Consider the following 16,903-nt stretch of genomic DNA (forward strand, 5'->3'; position numbering starts at 1 on the left):
GCCCCGCCCCGCCCCGTGCGCAGCGGGGTTACTGCCGGGCCGGGGGCCGGCCGGCCGCACACGCGCCTCCTCCGCCTCCGCCTCCGCGCCGCCTCCACCGCGCGCCGCGGGCCGGGCAGCAGTGGCCGGCGCTGGGCCGCCTTGGTGAGGGCTGTGTTCCCGTCCCGGCTGGCCGTGCCCATGGCGTAGCCGCGCTGCTGCGCGCCTGCCCCGCGGGACGCGGCGTGGACGGACCTGCCGCCAGGTAGGTGCGCCGGCCGCGACTCCCTCCCCAACAGCAGCGTTTCGGGCCGGGCGTCCCTCAAGAACGAGCTGTCCGTTGGGGCGGCCGCGGGGTGTGCGCCCCTCGAGGTGTCACCGTTCGCGGGCTGGGCGGGAGGGTCCCGGGGGCCGGTGCGGGGTGCGGGAGCTGCCGGGCGGCCAGCGTGAGCAGCGCCGGGAGCGGCTCGTCCCTCGGCACCGTGCGAGCTGCGAGCTCTCTGCGGGAACTGAGGGGAGAGGCGAGAGGTGGGCGGCTGGGGAGGGGAGCTGCGGGAGCTACAGGTGTCCCAGTGACAGTCACTGTGTCCGGCTGGTTGGTACATGCTGGGCGAGTTACGGGCTCCGAGCGAAATCCTCCGCAGAGGCTCGCTCTGCTGTGCGCTAGTGTGTCTTCGCACCCTTCTGAGGCCAGGTGAGAACTCGGCAGTGTACGAGCAGGAGTCAGTTTAGTGTAACTGCGCAGAATGTCAAGGCCAGTATGATGTCGCTCATGTATTGATGTCCCTTATGTATGATGTCCTTCAGTGCTATTCCACTGAGGAGTTGTTGACATGTGGGAGTTACTGCTGCATATTTTGCAGGACATGCACTGGAGTCAAGTCACTGCAGGCTTCTGAGTACAGCTCTCCTAGTAATAACAAGAATGTGGCTTCAATGTTAGATATAAATTAAGTAACTTTTTAAACACGAGCTTTCCCCAGTTTCAAGTGCACTTGTAATTCCAAAGTCATTATCATTGGCGTCAAACAGCATAGGATATGATACTTCTTGTCCCTTTCAAAAAAAAGGACTTCTTCAGATGTAGTGTGCATGTGCAGTTATGCCTTTTCCACTGCTGTGGATTTAGCCAGATATAAATATTTTTATCTCATTTCTGTTAAGCTGTAGCTCTTAAAATTGATTTGTTATAATTTATTATTTTCTTGTCAAATGTATGATCATTAGCACAGTTCATTTCTGATAGTATTTCTGATAGTGTTTGTAAGTTATTACAGAGACACTTGGATGTACAAGTACCATGATTTTGTTCTAAGAAAAAGTTTTTCTGGTTGGGTCTGTATTTATACTGATCTAAGTTTATCTACTTTTTGTTTGGTGAGATCGAACAGGCTGATATTAGACACCCAGTGGGGAGAACACCCAAAGCGATTACTTTATTTGCCTTACAGTCCATGCTTTTTTCCATGGGTGCCTGCCACAGCATGAGTTGGTAGCTGAGTTTTAATTAGCACTGCACAGGTGTCCTGTCAAAGGATTCCCAACGAGAGTGTTAGTAAAATGTTAGTGGAAGATGCTTATTCATTTGAAGAGCTCCGGTTTACCCCATGAAAGCTTACAGGGCTTGAGTTGGAGCTGAGGAGGAGCTGCTCTTCGAATGCAGACCTGGGGAGGAAGGGAGGGATGCGTGTTTGGGGTGGGGGGTGGTGGCGGGTCATTGGCTTCCTTCAGTGAAGAGTCCTTTACTCTGAAACTTGCTTCCCCCAATTGTTTGCTGCAGTCCAACGTTTTCAAGTTTAAAGTGACACTTCAGATTTTTTTCTCTTGACATGCTTTCTGTCTCTGGGGAGGTCTTGTTTTGTTGTTGATTTTTATGTGTGTTTTGTGTGTCCAGAGCCTCATCTAGTCAAAGCGTGTGATATCCACCAAGGATGTGAATGGTTTTAACAAGAGACTTTCAGTTGTTGCACGCAAAACTTATTTTCATACCCAAGCATCTTGATGCCTACCACAGGAACAGTGTTTGGAAGTCAACTGCTAAACCAGCAGGGGGAACACAAAACTTTCTGTCTATGAAGTCTTTACTACTACCACAGTTGTAATTTATTAAAACTTTGGGCCCATACTTTTGATAGTATTTCTTTAGAAGGTGACTATTAATTTACTTGGAACACCCATATGCTTCAAAATAAACACATTGTTTTCAAATACTTATTTATAAATTTCCTCTACTAGGCATATCTCCCATTCTTCTGAATGCAATTTTTGTCACATTAGCTGTTAATGACTTGCAAAAACATTAGAGGTTTGTTTTAGTGAAATTTCTCTTTGGAGATGTTTGAAGTGAATTAAACCCAAGAAATTATATTTTGAGTAATCCTGCAAAGTTTCAGATAGTGAACTAGACAAAATATTTTCACAGTGGAGCTCTTACTATGTCATATTTGTGATTGTATATAGACATCTTGAGAGTTCAAGTTGACTTGCAAAGCAGTTGTATTCTCACAAGAAACTGTTTCTAGTATTTAGAATTTCCATAAGAGAAAATATTTTTAGATATTCTTTTAGGTTTTAAGAAGTCATTACTAGCTTATTTTTGTAGAGGTCAACTGACAGTCCCAGCACAGAGCAATAATGGTTTTCCTTTTTGATTCATGTTGGCATAATGATTAGATCTTTTGTACCAGGAATACTGAATGTCAAGGCAGTTGCCAAAGAAGGTTATGTGGATGGCTTGTACCAATCTGTATTGCTTTCTGGTCTGTGAAGTCTGGTGCAGCCAAATGGCAAATACTGAAGGTATGGAGGTACAAACAGATGGCTGAATGCAAAGTGAAGAATGGGAATTTGCAGCCTGTCCGCTCTTCCCCAGTAAGACCTGGGGAGCGGGCTCTTACCCACAGTAAATGTGGGAATCTTGCTGCTTCTATTTGGGGTTAAACCACCTTCACTGATGGTGGGATAAAAACATACCAAGGTGCATTTGCAGTGGAGTAGCCAATTTGCTGCTTGTGAGTGGTAACAATTGTATATTACACCAGCATTAAGTGTTACAGCAAGTACAGACACAATAGCGTTCAACTGAAATTAACAGTCCCAGGTCAGGTTTAAAGCAACTGTGTAAGCTCTGGTTCTGGAATGGCACTAACTGCGTAGGGAGGTATAAAATATATGTATATATATATGTATATTTATATGTATATAAAGTATATGCATATTTCAATGACCATGCATAGTTCTCCAAGAGCATTACATGATGTTGCCTGCAGCTGAAGGCACAAAAAGGTGTATGTTAAATTCCATTGGTAGTCTTCATCTTCTGTTGTTTTCATGGAATCCCAAAACTTTCTCTCCTGTTGGTTCTCTGAGATCCTGAAATGTGTAATTTGTAAAGCCAAGCTGAAATTTCTGCTTTAATGTGATTTGAAAATAGCGATAAATCTTTGCCTAATTTATCTTACAATTCTTTTCTTTGATACCTCCAATAATATTGTGTTAACATGTAAGACATGGATTACCAATTCTTGGGTCATATATGTGAATCTCAGACAATACTCTCTGGGATATAAATTGTAAATGTCTTTGCAATCACATTGCTTTTGATCTAGTTCCACAAAATATTTGTCTATTATAAATAAGCATTACTTCTATAGCAGTAATATTTGTGGTGATTTACAGTGGTATGCTAGTTTCTAGCCACTTCATGAATAGAAGCATGTTTTGCCATAAAAATGTACTAGCAAAAAGTAGTGTAATTGAAATTGCTTTATCCATTGCTGTGGATTCGCATTTTTTTGTGCTGGCAGTCATCCAATAGAGCAGCATTTCTTGTGCTATTGCAGCAACAATTAACTCTGTGGTAGCCAAAGTGAAAGATTTACACATCTCTGGAAATCGTGGAAAGAGGGACTTTGAAGCTGCCACTTAATTTATATTCCATATTTTTTTAATTTCAAGTATCACAAAATAGATCTTTTCAAAGAAGAACTCACTTTATGACCATCATTATCTCAGTAGTCATATTTGTTGAGTTCAGGAGAGACTATTTCATATATTTCATTTTAAGTGTAGTAACTCTTTATTTGTACTGCTTACAAATAATTATGTCTTGGAAAGTATGCTAGTTTCTGATGTTTCTATAATGAAATGAATGGTGTTTTTGAGGAAAATGTGAAAATAATAATTTCATCTTTGTCCTGCGAATAGTACTTCAAAATGAGCTACACCTGCTTATTATTAACAAGTTTAATTGTATTATATTTAGCACTTCTCTGTAATTATCTATTTTCAGTACACTAGTTGGCCAAATTCAGATTTTTTTTTTCTTTCCTGTTGTAAGATGCTGTAAGATTTTTCAAGTCAGCTGGAAAGGGCCTCTCTTTTACATTATTTCAGTTGTGACCTTGCAAGAGACTTGTTTAGATTGCAGGAGAACAGCTTATCTAGAGGTCTTGGGTCTGAAACAGGTTAATTATAGAGCTACAGTGTAGAGGTTGTTCTTCTGCACAGAAGGCAATAGGGGCTGTGATACATAAAATGTTGTTAGTGATTCTAAAGAATAATGGCAATTCACTTATTCTCTAATTCTCCTTAGTAAGCGTAGGCATTTTCTGTTGGAAATTGGTGAGTTGTATGAGTCAGGGACAATAAAAAAAACCCATAGTATCCAGTGAGCTTACTGTGTAGTATAAATTTGCTGAATTCATGTATTTCTTTGCCAAGAAGCTGTATGTGAATTGGAGACCGTTATGTCCTCTTTTGCCTTACATTGACAAGTAAGTTGTTAGACTGTAGCTGCATTTGACACGGTGTGATTAAGAGCTAGGGTAATGTTTTATCACACATGTGATATGTTGTTTTGACAATGAATTGAGTGGAACAAAATTCTGTTCTACTTTACAAAGCAGCTGTTGTGGTATTTGAAAAGGTGAGCCTTTTCTTGTAATAAAGCTGTTGCATTAATGAACCAAGTCACTCCTCCAGTATTGTGTTCTGTGATAGATTAGTTCCTCCCTCTAGTAGTTAAAATCACCATTGTTTCTAAATACTTGTAGATCTGGTGATTTGGTTTACTCCAGTGAGAGGTGTAGCAATTTACTTCTGGCAGAAAGATGCCAAATTATTTATGTGACTACAGGAATTTGTTCCTTCTCCCCATACCTATGCCCAAAGATTTTTTTACAGTTGTCATTTATACATTTAATGTACAATGATTAAAGGAAGTTCTGAATGGTGAAGATTTTCTGGGAGTGTATCCACATTCTGAGTGGAACATGCTAGTGATTCATACCTTGACTGAAGCAAATCCCCAATGAACTGCTTATAAATAAAAAAATTTATGAAAAATTTTGCTTCAACCTGAATGTGTTTTTCTGCTGAACAAATGGAATTATACCATTTATTTGACAGACAGGGAAAGGGTAGGTACCCCTACACAAAGGGAAACTTCCTTTTGACTCATTCTTTTAACTGTGTGTCACTTTTAGGACTTTCCTATTTGTATCTGTATTCCTATCTGTAAGATATGCTGCTGAAAGTTTAGTGGCTAACAGTTAACTTTTGGTAAATGTGTTTCTCTTACATTCTTGTTTAGCATCCTGAAGAAATAATCTATTAATCTGCCTGCCTATTAGAGTTTTCCTTATTCTAGAGACCAAAAGACACACTTCTTTTGTTGTTCTGTTTTGTTTGGCTTTTTTTCCAAAATGTGGGTTTGATAATGCATGCAGTTAACTTTAAAATACTTAGTAATTAATATTTCAGCCTGTTAATTTACTTCTTGTAGTATCTAATAGCTCATGGCAGTGAAGAGGGCTGGTTTGTATCACCTCATCCAATTCCCCTGTAATGGGAAGTGCTGATTTTCAATCCTGTTCACGTATTTACTATCTTTTTTGCTTGTTTTACCCTTCCCAAAGAGAATTGCATCCTTGTACAGTGAATTTATGTTTAATGCTGTAGTCTTCCTTTTCATCATACTCTTGTGGGTTTCTCACAATTAACCCAGACAGTTTCAGGTATTTATAGGTCATGGTTTCAAAACTACTTTTCTAAATGTGTAGAGGTCATTTCAAGATTTAAAATCCACTAGTGACTGATTTAGTTTGTTTTCCTGATAGGGCGGTTCTAGGTAGAATTTCTAGATAGAGTCCTAAGGTTTTGCAGCTCAGTTTTGAACAAAGTAACAGTGCCAAGCATTCATTAATAGCAGTTTGCTGAAATCTTTTACCCTGAGTGGAAGAAGCCTTGATGAATTTTTGGTAACTTTCCATCCTGCTGTGGCTTCAATTCCACAGAGATGCCTTCCCTAGGGTTATATCTGTCTTGATAGGTACATTAGAGTTGCTATCTGTTTAGTTTAGGTGTGCAATTAGAAACTCAGCCAAGTAAAAGTTAAGATAAATTTAATTTGTGTGAAGTTGTTGGCTGCTACTGCGCTTTTGAATCATAAGATAGATAGTCTAGTGCCAGGAAACTTATTCTGCTTCCAATTAGAAACAATAAAAAAGTTAGTAATTAGTCCAAAGAAATTTAACTATGAGATGGAAAGGTTGTAGAGATGCTTTTTCATACAAGTTATGATGGTCTTGCTCAGTGTGAAGATTTGTGTTTCTATTGTTTTTGTTTCAGAGTAAACTTTTCAGAAGCAGCAAGTCTCATTTGAAAAACATGAGCTTTGTTCCTGTCAGTTGTGCTGAGGTATTACTGGTTAATTGAGAACTTGAGTTTTATTTAAATGTACATTTGAGATTTCTTGGGTTGCTCTGTTTTTATATGTGTATGTTTCTAGTAATCTCTGCTTTTTTTTCTTCTCTCTGCTTCCTTAATGTATATCAGAAAGATGGCATATAATTGTGCTACTGGTATTCCCTGGTAAGATCAGTAAGATTACTTTAGGCATTCTGCTTCTTACTTCTAATTAGGAGATGGAGAAGCAGTGTTGTTTTTCTGGGCAGGTGTTGAGGGAGTGCTGTTGTGAGGGCCAAGGTACCTGTTATGACTTTCTTGCCTGTGAAAGAATAGAGTAGCTGTGAGTTGAACAGAAAATACGTGGCTGAAGCTGCTATGAGGTTGCAGATTGCTTGGGCCATTACAGTGCAAGAGCTGTACAGCATCCTAGCCTCTTGTTTTCTCCACTCCGTTTAGATATGTCCTGAGGGCTCTACAATAAAGTAAAAAAAATCTGTTTGACTACTCAGATTATGTGTGGGGTGTTGGTCTTATTGAACTCTGTCTGCAGTGCCATCTGTGCTTCCTCCTGTAGAGGTTCAGTAACCTCTAGGAATTTCTCCTGTTGTCCAAAAGCAGTCTGTTCCAGTCTACTCCTTGTGGAAATCTTGTATGCTCTTTCCACAAGAAGATGTCCGAAAGCACTTCCTTCCCTTCCATGTATTCAAATTCTCCTACATCCTGATCCTGTAAGACTGTTCTCTTGTTTACACTTGGTAAGCAAAACCTTGCCCTCAGCCTTGGAAGATTTAGCTGCGTACCTCCCTGTGTTTGGGGGAAGGGAAGTCCTGGAAATATGTAACAGAATGATTTTTGTCCTGTTTCTGTAAACTGTTTCTTACTTTTGTGCTATATTATGCAGTGATTCTTCAGCTGAAACTTGCAGTGCCTGGTGTCATCTAAACTCACAGCAATAAAATCAGGTGATTAAAAAAAAAAGTTGGGTAGCTGAAGGGAAAGTTGATTATGAAATGATACTGAGAGTAGATCCCCTATCCAAACTGGAGATTCATTCCAGCTCTAGGCAAAGTATGTACCAGGTAACAAAATCCCTCTACAGTATACTGTTACTAAATAGGTGAAATGGTTTCACATTTTTATTGGACTTACTTGTGTATATTTTCATTCCTGTAATTTGGCAGGCCACATTGTAATACATTAACAAGAAAATAAATAAACAAAATACTGAAACAAAAATCACATGGAATACAGGGGCACAATTACTAAATGGCATAAAACATCTTCCTTTGGCACTCCTTCCAGTTCCCATAGCCTTTAACTGTGACTTGTTGAAATGTCCCATTACAAGCACAGCAGCATGTGAACTGCAGGACATCAGAGTTACTTTTTCCCTGGGCTTTTTGATATGTCAGGACTTTTAGTTTTATTGCTATTCATATATTCCCCGAAAATGAAACCACTTTGTTGTTTCTAAGCCAGAATCTGTCCCCTTATAGTTTATGAATAAGTTACTATTTTGAGTTCTGAATGGTGGGACTTTGTGTATATGCCTTGGACACAGGCATTTAAAAATATGTACAAGTTTTCAATTCCACATGAACATTTGCTAATCCTATTAATCAGCTTTCCTACTTGTATGTGCACAAATCATGCAGAATTGACATGATAAATGTCAGCTAATAAAAAAAAAGTCTTCAAAAATGCATTTTTAATAGGAGTAAGGTTATAAATAAACTCTTTCGCTATTCCTAAGTTTATAGAACTACTCATATAATTAACAATTGGTGGTTTATTGTTTTTGGTTTTTTTTAGCTTGAGATTGGGTGTACTTGATTACAAATGGTTGCCTTTTTTACTTACACATGGCATGCATGTATTCGCTGCATTTACATAGGGAAGCAACTTGGACGAATGGAAGAAAAACCAGCTGAATAAGTGAAATGGTTGCCATGAATAAAACAAGCAAATAAAAAGTGAAAAAGCTTTGGCTGTGAAGGTGGCCTTGGATGGCCCAGAAACTTGGGTTCACGTTGCTATGGCAAAACAACACAAAGGGACAGATCCTGCTGGCTTCGCTCAAGTATCCCCGCTCACTTTGTTGGTGCTTGTGATGTGACTTAGAGGTGGAGGATTTTTGGCTTGCTTTGGTAGAGAAGTGTTTGTTAGCAGTGTTGTAGAGAGCTGGGCAACCTCTGGCACCACGTGTGGAAAGAGTCCATGCTGATAAGGACGAGAGGAAGTGGAAGTTATTCTTCAGGGAGTAAAGGAAAAGTTTAGACAACAAGGATAGAGTTAAAGCAGGGGAAGAGCTTGTAGGGGAAGGGTAGGTACTGATTAATGAAACAGATGGTGGCTATTGGGGAAAGGGTTTCAGGGAACAGAAATAAAAGGAATAAATTAAACAATAAGATCCCAATTCAGCAAGAAATGTGGCAAATTCCTATGCTAGAGAAGCCTTTAATAGGAAACAGAAATGCCCCAGAATCTGTGACTCTGGCCATCTGCAGGTTGGAATGAGTAAAGAAGCTTTGAAGAAGTAAGCAAAAATAGATTTACCAATAGAAGAAAAGTGTGTAAAAGTTAAAGCTAAGGAGATTGTTATATAATAGGTACTTGGCTAGAAGTACAGAATTGGGCTGAGTAGAAAGGTGCTCAAATGTCCTGAAGCCTGAGCCTAATCCCAGGGTGTACATTTGTTTATTTTCATTTATAGTTCTTCAAGCATTTTAGAGCAGAGTCCCATCCCCTTTCTGGAGAGCATTAGGCCAGTGTGGGAGTGGATACATTTCTGCTAGTGGCAGAACAGTGCAGAATGTCATTTGTTAGTGACAAGCCATCCATAGATCACAGAGCTTTATGATCTGGGAGTGCCTGTTGGTAAGAACTGGAAAATCTGTAGGGAAAGATGTTTTTTTAAAAGTAAGCATCATGCTTCTAACCTGTGAATTCTTCCATCTTGTAGTATTAAAGGTGACTTTTTAGTTCAAAGGCTAGCTTTAAAAAATCCAAAGATTGACATTCTGAGGAAGATGAGTAGCAGATTTTTACAAAAAAGTTATTTCTGTTGGTGAAAGGCAGAGTGAAAACAGTAAGTGCATTCAAGTGATTTGTGTTTTGTCTGCTGCTGGCTCTAACAAATGTAGATTGCTTCAGATGCCACTGAATTAAGGAGCATTTGTTGTCCTCTAGCTTAGCATAGCAATGAGATCTGTCCTTCCAGTCAGCGCTTTGGTATCTTTCAGAAGCACCATGCTATTCACTGGGTTCTAGCTAAGCTTTATGCATCAAAATTCTCATGGACATCAGAGGCTCCTGAAACCAGATGAAAACCTCATGCTTTCTCCTCTGCTTGTCCTTACGTACTTCAAACTGTGTTTCCACCCCTTCCATTTCTCCTGTCTTCTTTCAAACCTGATAAAAGCTACTAGTAGTCAGGTTTTTCCTGACATTCCCAGCAGCACATATTCCTGATTGTATCTGCAAATAAATATTTCTCAAGAAAACAGGGTCTTTGTGCTTTTTAGACCCTCACTTTTACCAGGACTAGTGGCCTTTACAACAGCAGATTTCAGTGAAAATGACCCCATAGTCTTCAGTGGTTTTGATTCAGATGCTCTCTTTTGCCAGCCTTCCTTGCAGCTTGTTGTAGTACAAAGCACTGGCATGAAAACATATTCAATAAACCCAAAACTCTCAAGGGTTCTTCTTTCTCTTCCACATTGGGATTTTTTGGTTATACTTTTAATATGCCCTTTCATGATCTCATTTACAAAAATAGCCACCCAGATATACCCCAAAGGAAAAGATGATTCTCTTGGAAATTTCTTTTGAATGTCAAGTTGACTAGCAGTTGTGTTTACTTCTTGGGTTAATAGTTTAGGTTCCTTATCCCTTTGCACAGCTTTCTTCTCTTATTTCAAGGGAAATATCTTCCTATTTTGTGGACTAGCTTTTCCTAGTTTTCCTAGTTTGCAATTTCACATTCTTTTCTAGTGACAGCAGGTCTCATACGGAAGCAAAATCTGGCAGATTTTGTACCATAGCTTAATTTTCTCACTTTTTTTTTTTTTTTTTTTTTTTTTTTTTTTTTTTTTTGTTGTTGTTGGTTTGTTTGGTACTGTCAGGCGGTCACTTAATAGCAGCTTTTTAGTTGATTCCTGTCACACGTGATCAGATTTTGCAAAATGTTGACTAATTGCCTACTTGGTAGGTTTAATCATAAATGAGTATTGGTAGTGGTTTTGTCTGTCTTTTGACTTAACTGTCAGCTCCAAAGCTGCAATTTTGGGTATCATTCATCCTAAATTCATGAAGCTCAGTGTCAGTTTGTCACCTTTTCATGTTGTTAGATATTTTCTTCATCCTCCTTTTTAAGTTTGTGAGTGTATATCTTCAAGCAAGTGAGCTCACTCTTCAGAAAGCTCTTCCAAATTTTCATTTAAGTCTGTTATTCACCCTTCATGAACTGGCAGAATCAGGGTAGAAGCTTAGGGCTTTTCAATCACATACTGGCAGCTCTGAATTATGCCTTGGAAATGTTATTGGTCCGTGTGGAGTGTTCTGGTTTTTTACCTCCTTGGTCTGTAATCTTATTCTAGACATCTAGATAACTGAGAATAGAGGAAAAAAAAAAAATAAGAAAAAAAGGTGGAAGAGAGGATATTGTGGCTCTGCTTAAGCGTTTCTCCTCCAAAATCTGCGGCAAATTCTGGGGTCATGTTTGTAAGGCTTGCAGGTGTCAGCTGTATTGTCATTTATTAGTTAGCACATGAGAGTTGTTTAACTGACCTGGTATTTCATGTCTTGAAATCTCTTAAAATAAAAATACTGAGCAGTTTTATGTTTATATTTAGTGTCAAGTGGCATTGAAAAGTTTTTGGGATTTCTCATACTGAGAAATGATGAGTTAAATGTGTCAATTTACCCGTCAAGCAGCTAGAGCACATAGGCAACATTTCTCCATGCTATAGTAAAAGTTGCAGCAGATAACTAAGCAAACAAATGTTTATATGTCCCGGAGAAAGTCTGAATACTTAAAATAAACATGTCTGAGGGTGTGAGGACAATTGGCAGTCTTCAGTGGGACTTCAGTATTAGCTGACAGAAAGGACTCTGGGGCCTCATTTCCAAGCAGATCCTAACTTGAACAATGTATAGTATAAGGGAGCAGCATCTGCAAAGAGGTACTGAAATACAAGGGGAAAAGTACTAGGTTATTGGTACTTAGGGTATCTGGCAATATAAAATGCACTTCCCCTACTAGTCCTTCAAGAAAGAGTTCTGTTTCTCCTCTTAGAAGAGAGATAATTTTAAATATCTAATAACATTTTTGTAAGTTGTATTTGTATTAATATTTATTTTTACTTCTTTCTGTAGGCAATTAAAAGAAAATTTGATTTCAAAGCAACACCACAAATTTCAAAGAAAGTAAATCTACATGAAGAGCCATAAAGCAAGTTGATTTGAGAAGACACAGCACTTACAAAAATGTCGTTAAGTTGTGTGACTTCAGTGTTTGCTTTGATGGTTTCGTGCTTTGCAGCTGCAGGTAGGTGGTATTATGCAAATCATGCATTCATTGTGCTGTGCATATTTAGAATTGTTGATCAGAAATGCTTTTTGTGCTGAAAAAAGTAGGTCACCTCAAGTTTGTTTATGTCTAGGTTTTCTATAAAATTATTTTGATCATGATTGCATCATATATGATGTGAGAAACAATGGCATTCCTATAAGAATATTTTCTTGCATCTATGTTCACTCTTAAAATATTTTAAGAACTGCAGTAGTAATGTAAATTATTTAGGTTATTTACCTTTTTATTTTTAAGAATTGCATGGTGCACACGTATTGTAAAGGTGGGGGGAGTGATATGGAAGCCTTTGAGAGCGGAAGCAGGGTAGCTCTGCCAGCATGATGAGCTACTGGCTCTGCCAAGAGGCTGGATTTATTTCCTCAAGTGTAGGGTTGGGCTGGTGGAGCTGAGGCTTCTAGGGAGGCTCTACAGAGCTGGGCTGACAGGGTGTACCAGCTCAGCTCCATGCTGACTCCAAGACCTATATTCTGAAATTAAGCCTCAGTTATTTGACTTGATAAAAAGTATGTCTGATAAAGCCCCAGAATGGTTCATAATAGGTCACTGAGTTTGTCCATCCTTCCTGCCTTATTGGGATAAACCTCACCTAGGTCATTCCTGGCAGTTGTATACCCTGATTTATAGTAAGTCATTAGTGATGATGGCAAAAACCTTTTAATAACAGTTGTCAGTGTTAATGGAGTCCTTGTAGCTTGGGAACATGCATGACCATTTGAGGGGGTTGTTCCTGTCCCACATTTTGGCCTAGCTGGGGATTTTTAAAGCAGTATGTTGCAATAACTTGTGACAGAGAAAGGAAAGATCTGTGGAGTTCAAGTACCTAGTTTATTCTGTAGTTTCTTCAAGGACTGAAGTGATTGTACTCAGTATGTTTGTTTGTCAGAGTTCTTTCTGTGGTTGCAAGGGGAAGCCTCTTGTGTGTCCAGCTTGTATACAGTGTGGGTCTTTAGAGAAGAGGCCAAGTGGATATACAGTCAGTCAAAATGAGACAGTGGGAAAAGTGGACAGTGGACAGATGGCTTGCTTAAATCTGAGATGTCCTCACTGTGGAAAAGATGACCAGCTTTGGAAGAGACAGGGCTGAGCAATTAAATGTGTTACAATTTGGCTTCATTTCATCTTCAGCATGGAAAATTGTTATTTCAAGCCCTCAAGCCTTGTGGGACTTTCTCTGGGTTTGACCTCCTTGAAGGCATCCATCCAACATTAGTAATTTCAATTGTTTAATAGTACATGATGCTGACATTTTGCAATAGCTCCGTTACAGACAGACTTTGAGCAGTGCAGGGTGTGTCTGAGAGTGTCTGCGGCCTGAGCTGAGGACATCAGTGCTGCTCTTGGCTGAGAAGAGCCATTACTTGGAGCAAATCTGTATCATTCTAGATGTGTAAAAATCTACTTTAAAAGGAAGTGCCAGTGCAGAAAAGAAAAGCTTTTTTAATTGATCACAACCATAATTCTGTTTTCCTGCTGAGGAGAATGCTTGCCTATCAGATCAGCTTACCTCTTAACACCAGCTTTAATTAAAACCTACTGATGTAAAAGTGCTATTAAACAGTATTTCTATTAGAAAGTTATTCAGTGTTCAGAAAACGTGATATGTCTGTCTTGAAATTGATTGTGGTTTTTTTGGTTTTTACTCCCCAATTCTGTGTTTTCCTCTGGCAAACATTCTTGAAACAAACTCTCAAAAAGCTTTGGATTCAATCAGATGCTTATTCGTAAGTAGAGTCACAGAATTATTTTGGCTGGAAGGGACCTCTGGAAGTCTAGTCCAGCACCCTGCTTGGAGAAGGGCTAGTTTCGAATTCTTTCTTTCTTGGAGACTGATTTTCCCTCTATCTGCATGAGAAGAAATTAGCTGAAGGGAGTAGGAAGGGTCATGGTTTGTTAGGGGAAGGTGAGGAAGCACTGTCTTTGTGGTTTCTGGCTGCACCTGCCTGTATATTTTGGTTTTCTACCATGTTTTTTATTTTTTTCAATAAATTCTTCATGATAACAACTAGATAATGTCCTTTACAGTGTATAATGAGTACAGTGAGATAAGAGGTATAACCGATGGACTATGATGAAGTGGAAACCTGTTAGGTACATTAAAACTGAATTAAAAACTGAGGAAGGACAGCCTCTCTGAAGGTTATTTAGATAGATCTTTTACAACTTGAGATCTTGAGTCCCTTTAATGCAAATGGTTATACTTTAAATGAAGGGAGTTTGTGTCTGCAGGTGAAAGCAGGTGGGAGCAAACAATGCATTCCAGTTGTGTGAAAAGCTGGCAGAGGCCCCTGAGCTCTGGTCAGTGGGATGGCCAGGACACTGCAGTGTCTCTAGTCCTAGTTGCCTACATGCAGAACCCGTGCTTTTTCAGTCCTGAACCACTAATGTACTAGTATAAATAAAACTAGAAATCTAAATAAAGTTAAAAAGTATAAATAAAATCCCTTGCTTGTGGTGGAGCCTGGGGGAAGCAGGGAGCAGCATGCCACCTCCCTAGGGTATTGATTTTTATACATTTGAGCCTTTTTCCAGCCTGCTCTTTGTTTCTAAAGAAGTGAGGCTGCTGCAGCAGAGCACACTTTGCTTTTGTTTGCCAGTCCTACACTGAAAGTGCTGCTACTGGTTTGGTGGGGGGAGGGTGGGTATGCTGACACACTAATAGCTTGAACATTCTTGTATTTTCAGGTGTAAGTGAGCTAGCTTCTAGACAGAATCTGTGTTTTGTTTGGTTTCCTTTTTTTTTTTTGTATTCTTGCTCTTTAAGGTACTAGTGTGTTAAATATATCAAAAAACCCTGGAGTTACACAACCTGATGTCCAGAAATGGATGTCAAAGATGAGTCACAGACCTGCATGTTTTTCAAGCAAATAGCTTAAAGATAACACCTTACTAACTGCATTGAAAATTATCTATATAAATACTTGAGGAATATTTGCCTGTTTTTCTATCTCCTTATACTGCCTCGATGTATGTAGTTAAATGCTGAATCTGTTTAGCTTTCGTCTTGTACATGGATTTCTTGTAAGCTTTTATTTATACAGCTTTAATTGGACAGAAAAAGACTGCAAAGAAAACCTTGATTACTCTGAGATTTTTCTACTTCATGGAAAGTCCAAGGCAGGATGGGGAGAAAAACTGCTGGCAAGCTATCTGCCTGACTGAAGGAATTAAGTTTTTGAAGTGGGATTAAATTAAGGTCTGGCAACCTGAAGTAGGAACTCCACACAAACACTCAGAACTGCACACATTTATCCAGGCCTTGGATAACCTCTTAAATTAGTCTGGCTTTGTAATCACGGAGCAAAAATATTCTGTCCTAATGTGGCTTAAATCAAAGGCTGGAACATATTTACTTTACTTGCTGGCAAATTAGTGCAGTTGGGTGTATGATGCATGTCTTAGTAAAATGTCTTAGAGGACAACTGAAATGTATACCTGCTCTAGACCTTGAGGGCCAAGCCTTCAGTAAGACAGGTCCTTACGTGAAGGAACTGGAGCATTTTTTAACTTCTATTGTGCCTTTTTTCTTTCCTGCATTGCTATTCAGCTAGAAAGAAGACAAAAGGATGGTATATCCTATGGATCTACACTGGCCAAAGGTTCTCATTCCAGCCTCTGGGGTAGATCTCTGTTGGTACAAACCATTCCTGCTGCTGAGAAAGCAGTGCAACTGTTGTGTCTGATACCAACCACAGTTTGTTCATGGAGCCATGTTCACTTTCCTTTGACCCCCCGGATATTTAGCATTACCTCTGCTTGACTTGTAGACACCTCTGTCCTTATGACAGAGTTTCATGGTTGTGATCATGTGAAGACCCTGTAAGAATTAGATATATTGATGAATTTACCTATTTTCTGTAATACTGAGTTTACTGGTTTATCTGCTTGTTAGGTCCATCTTTATGGTTTTCTTCCAACAGCTCTTTACTTCTTGGTTCTCCACTCTATTGCAATCCTAGTTGTTTTTTCTTCCTTTTTACATAGTTCTTATAAGTCATCTCACACTGTTCAGAGCGTGTGTACTTCATTTTCAATCAGACTGTTCACTTGCAAGCTCATGTATCTTCTGGATCTGTGCCCCCCAGATATGGTGGTGATGTGTGCCATGTTAATAAGCAGAACAACAGGAAGAAACAGGCCTTGTCGTGACATCTACTTTTTCTTTTTTTTTAAATATGAACTTCCCCTGACCTTGAGCACTGTGTTTCCAAAAGCAATATGTGATTATTCAAAGTGTAGTAGGAAAACCTTCCAGTGGAAGGTGAAGGACGTGATCTGAAAAAAAAAATAGGAATTAATACTGGGAGTTACTCACACAAATTTCCTTCTATTTTAAACATTGTTTGCTGCGTATTTCCCAAATGTAATTAGACTGTAATTTTTTTTCCCCCAAAGTGTTTGTTACCAGAGGTGTGGAATTGGTTTGTTTAAATTGTGTTTAGAGGATGAGAACCAAGGGACAGAGGTTGGATCTTGGATTCTTAGGACTGAAGCAAAGCACAGGCTGGTTGCAGCTTTTTGACTGGATGAGGATTTCACTCTCTACTTCCCTTTCCCTTCATGTCTTTCTCATAATCAGCTGACTTTTGGCTGCTGTGCAAAATCACCTATTCCTATCTGTTTATGGTCCACATGTTCAGACTT

General features: G+C 39.3%; 1 protein-coding gene across 2 annotated transcripts in view; it reads left to right on the plus strand.

Moving 5' to 3' along the window:
- The first annotated feature begins 19 nt into the window (after positions 1-19).
- TGFBR3 (transforming growth factor beta receptor 3) overlaps positions 20-16,903 on the plus strand; it is a 108,169-nt gene continuing 91,285 nt past the window's right edge. The window contains exons 1-2 of one of the 2 annotated variants that reach the window (XM_056497940.1): positions 20-244; positions 12,046-12,217. In XM_056497940.1, coding sequence (XP_056353915.1) covers positions 12,157-12,217 — 61 coding nt within the window. In that variant the 5' untranslated portion in view covers positions 20-244; positions 12,046-12,156. The remainder of the gene's footprint in view (positions 245-12,045; positions 12,218-16,903) is intronic. The other variant, XM_056497941.1, reaches the window with a different exon arrangement.

The sequence above is a fragment of the Oenanthe melanoleuca genome, chromosome 8, assembly GCF_029582105.1.
Source record: "Oenanthe melanoleuca isolate GR-GAL-2019-014 chromosome 8, OMel1.0, whole genome shotgun sequence".
NCBI lineage: Eukaryota > Metazoa > Chordata > Aves > Passeriformes > Muscicapidae > Oenanthe > Oenanthe melanoleuca.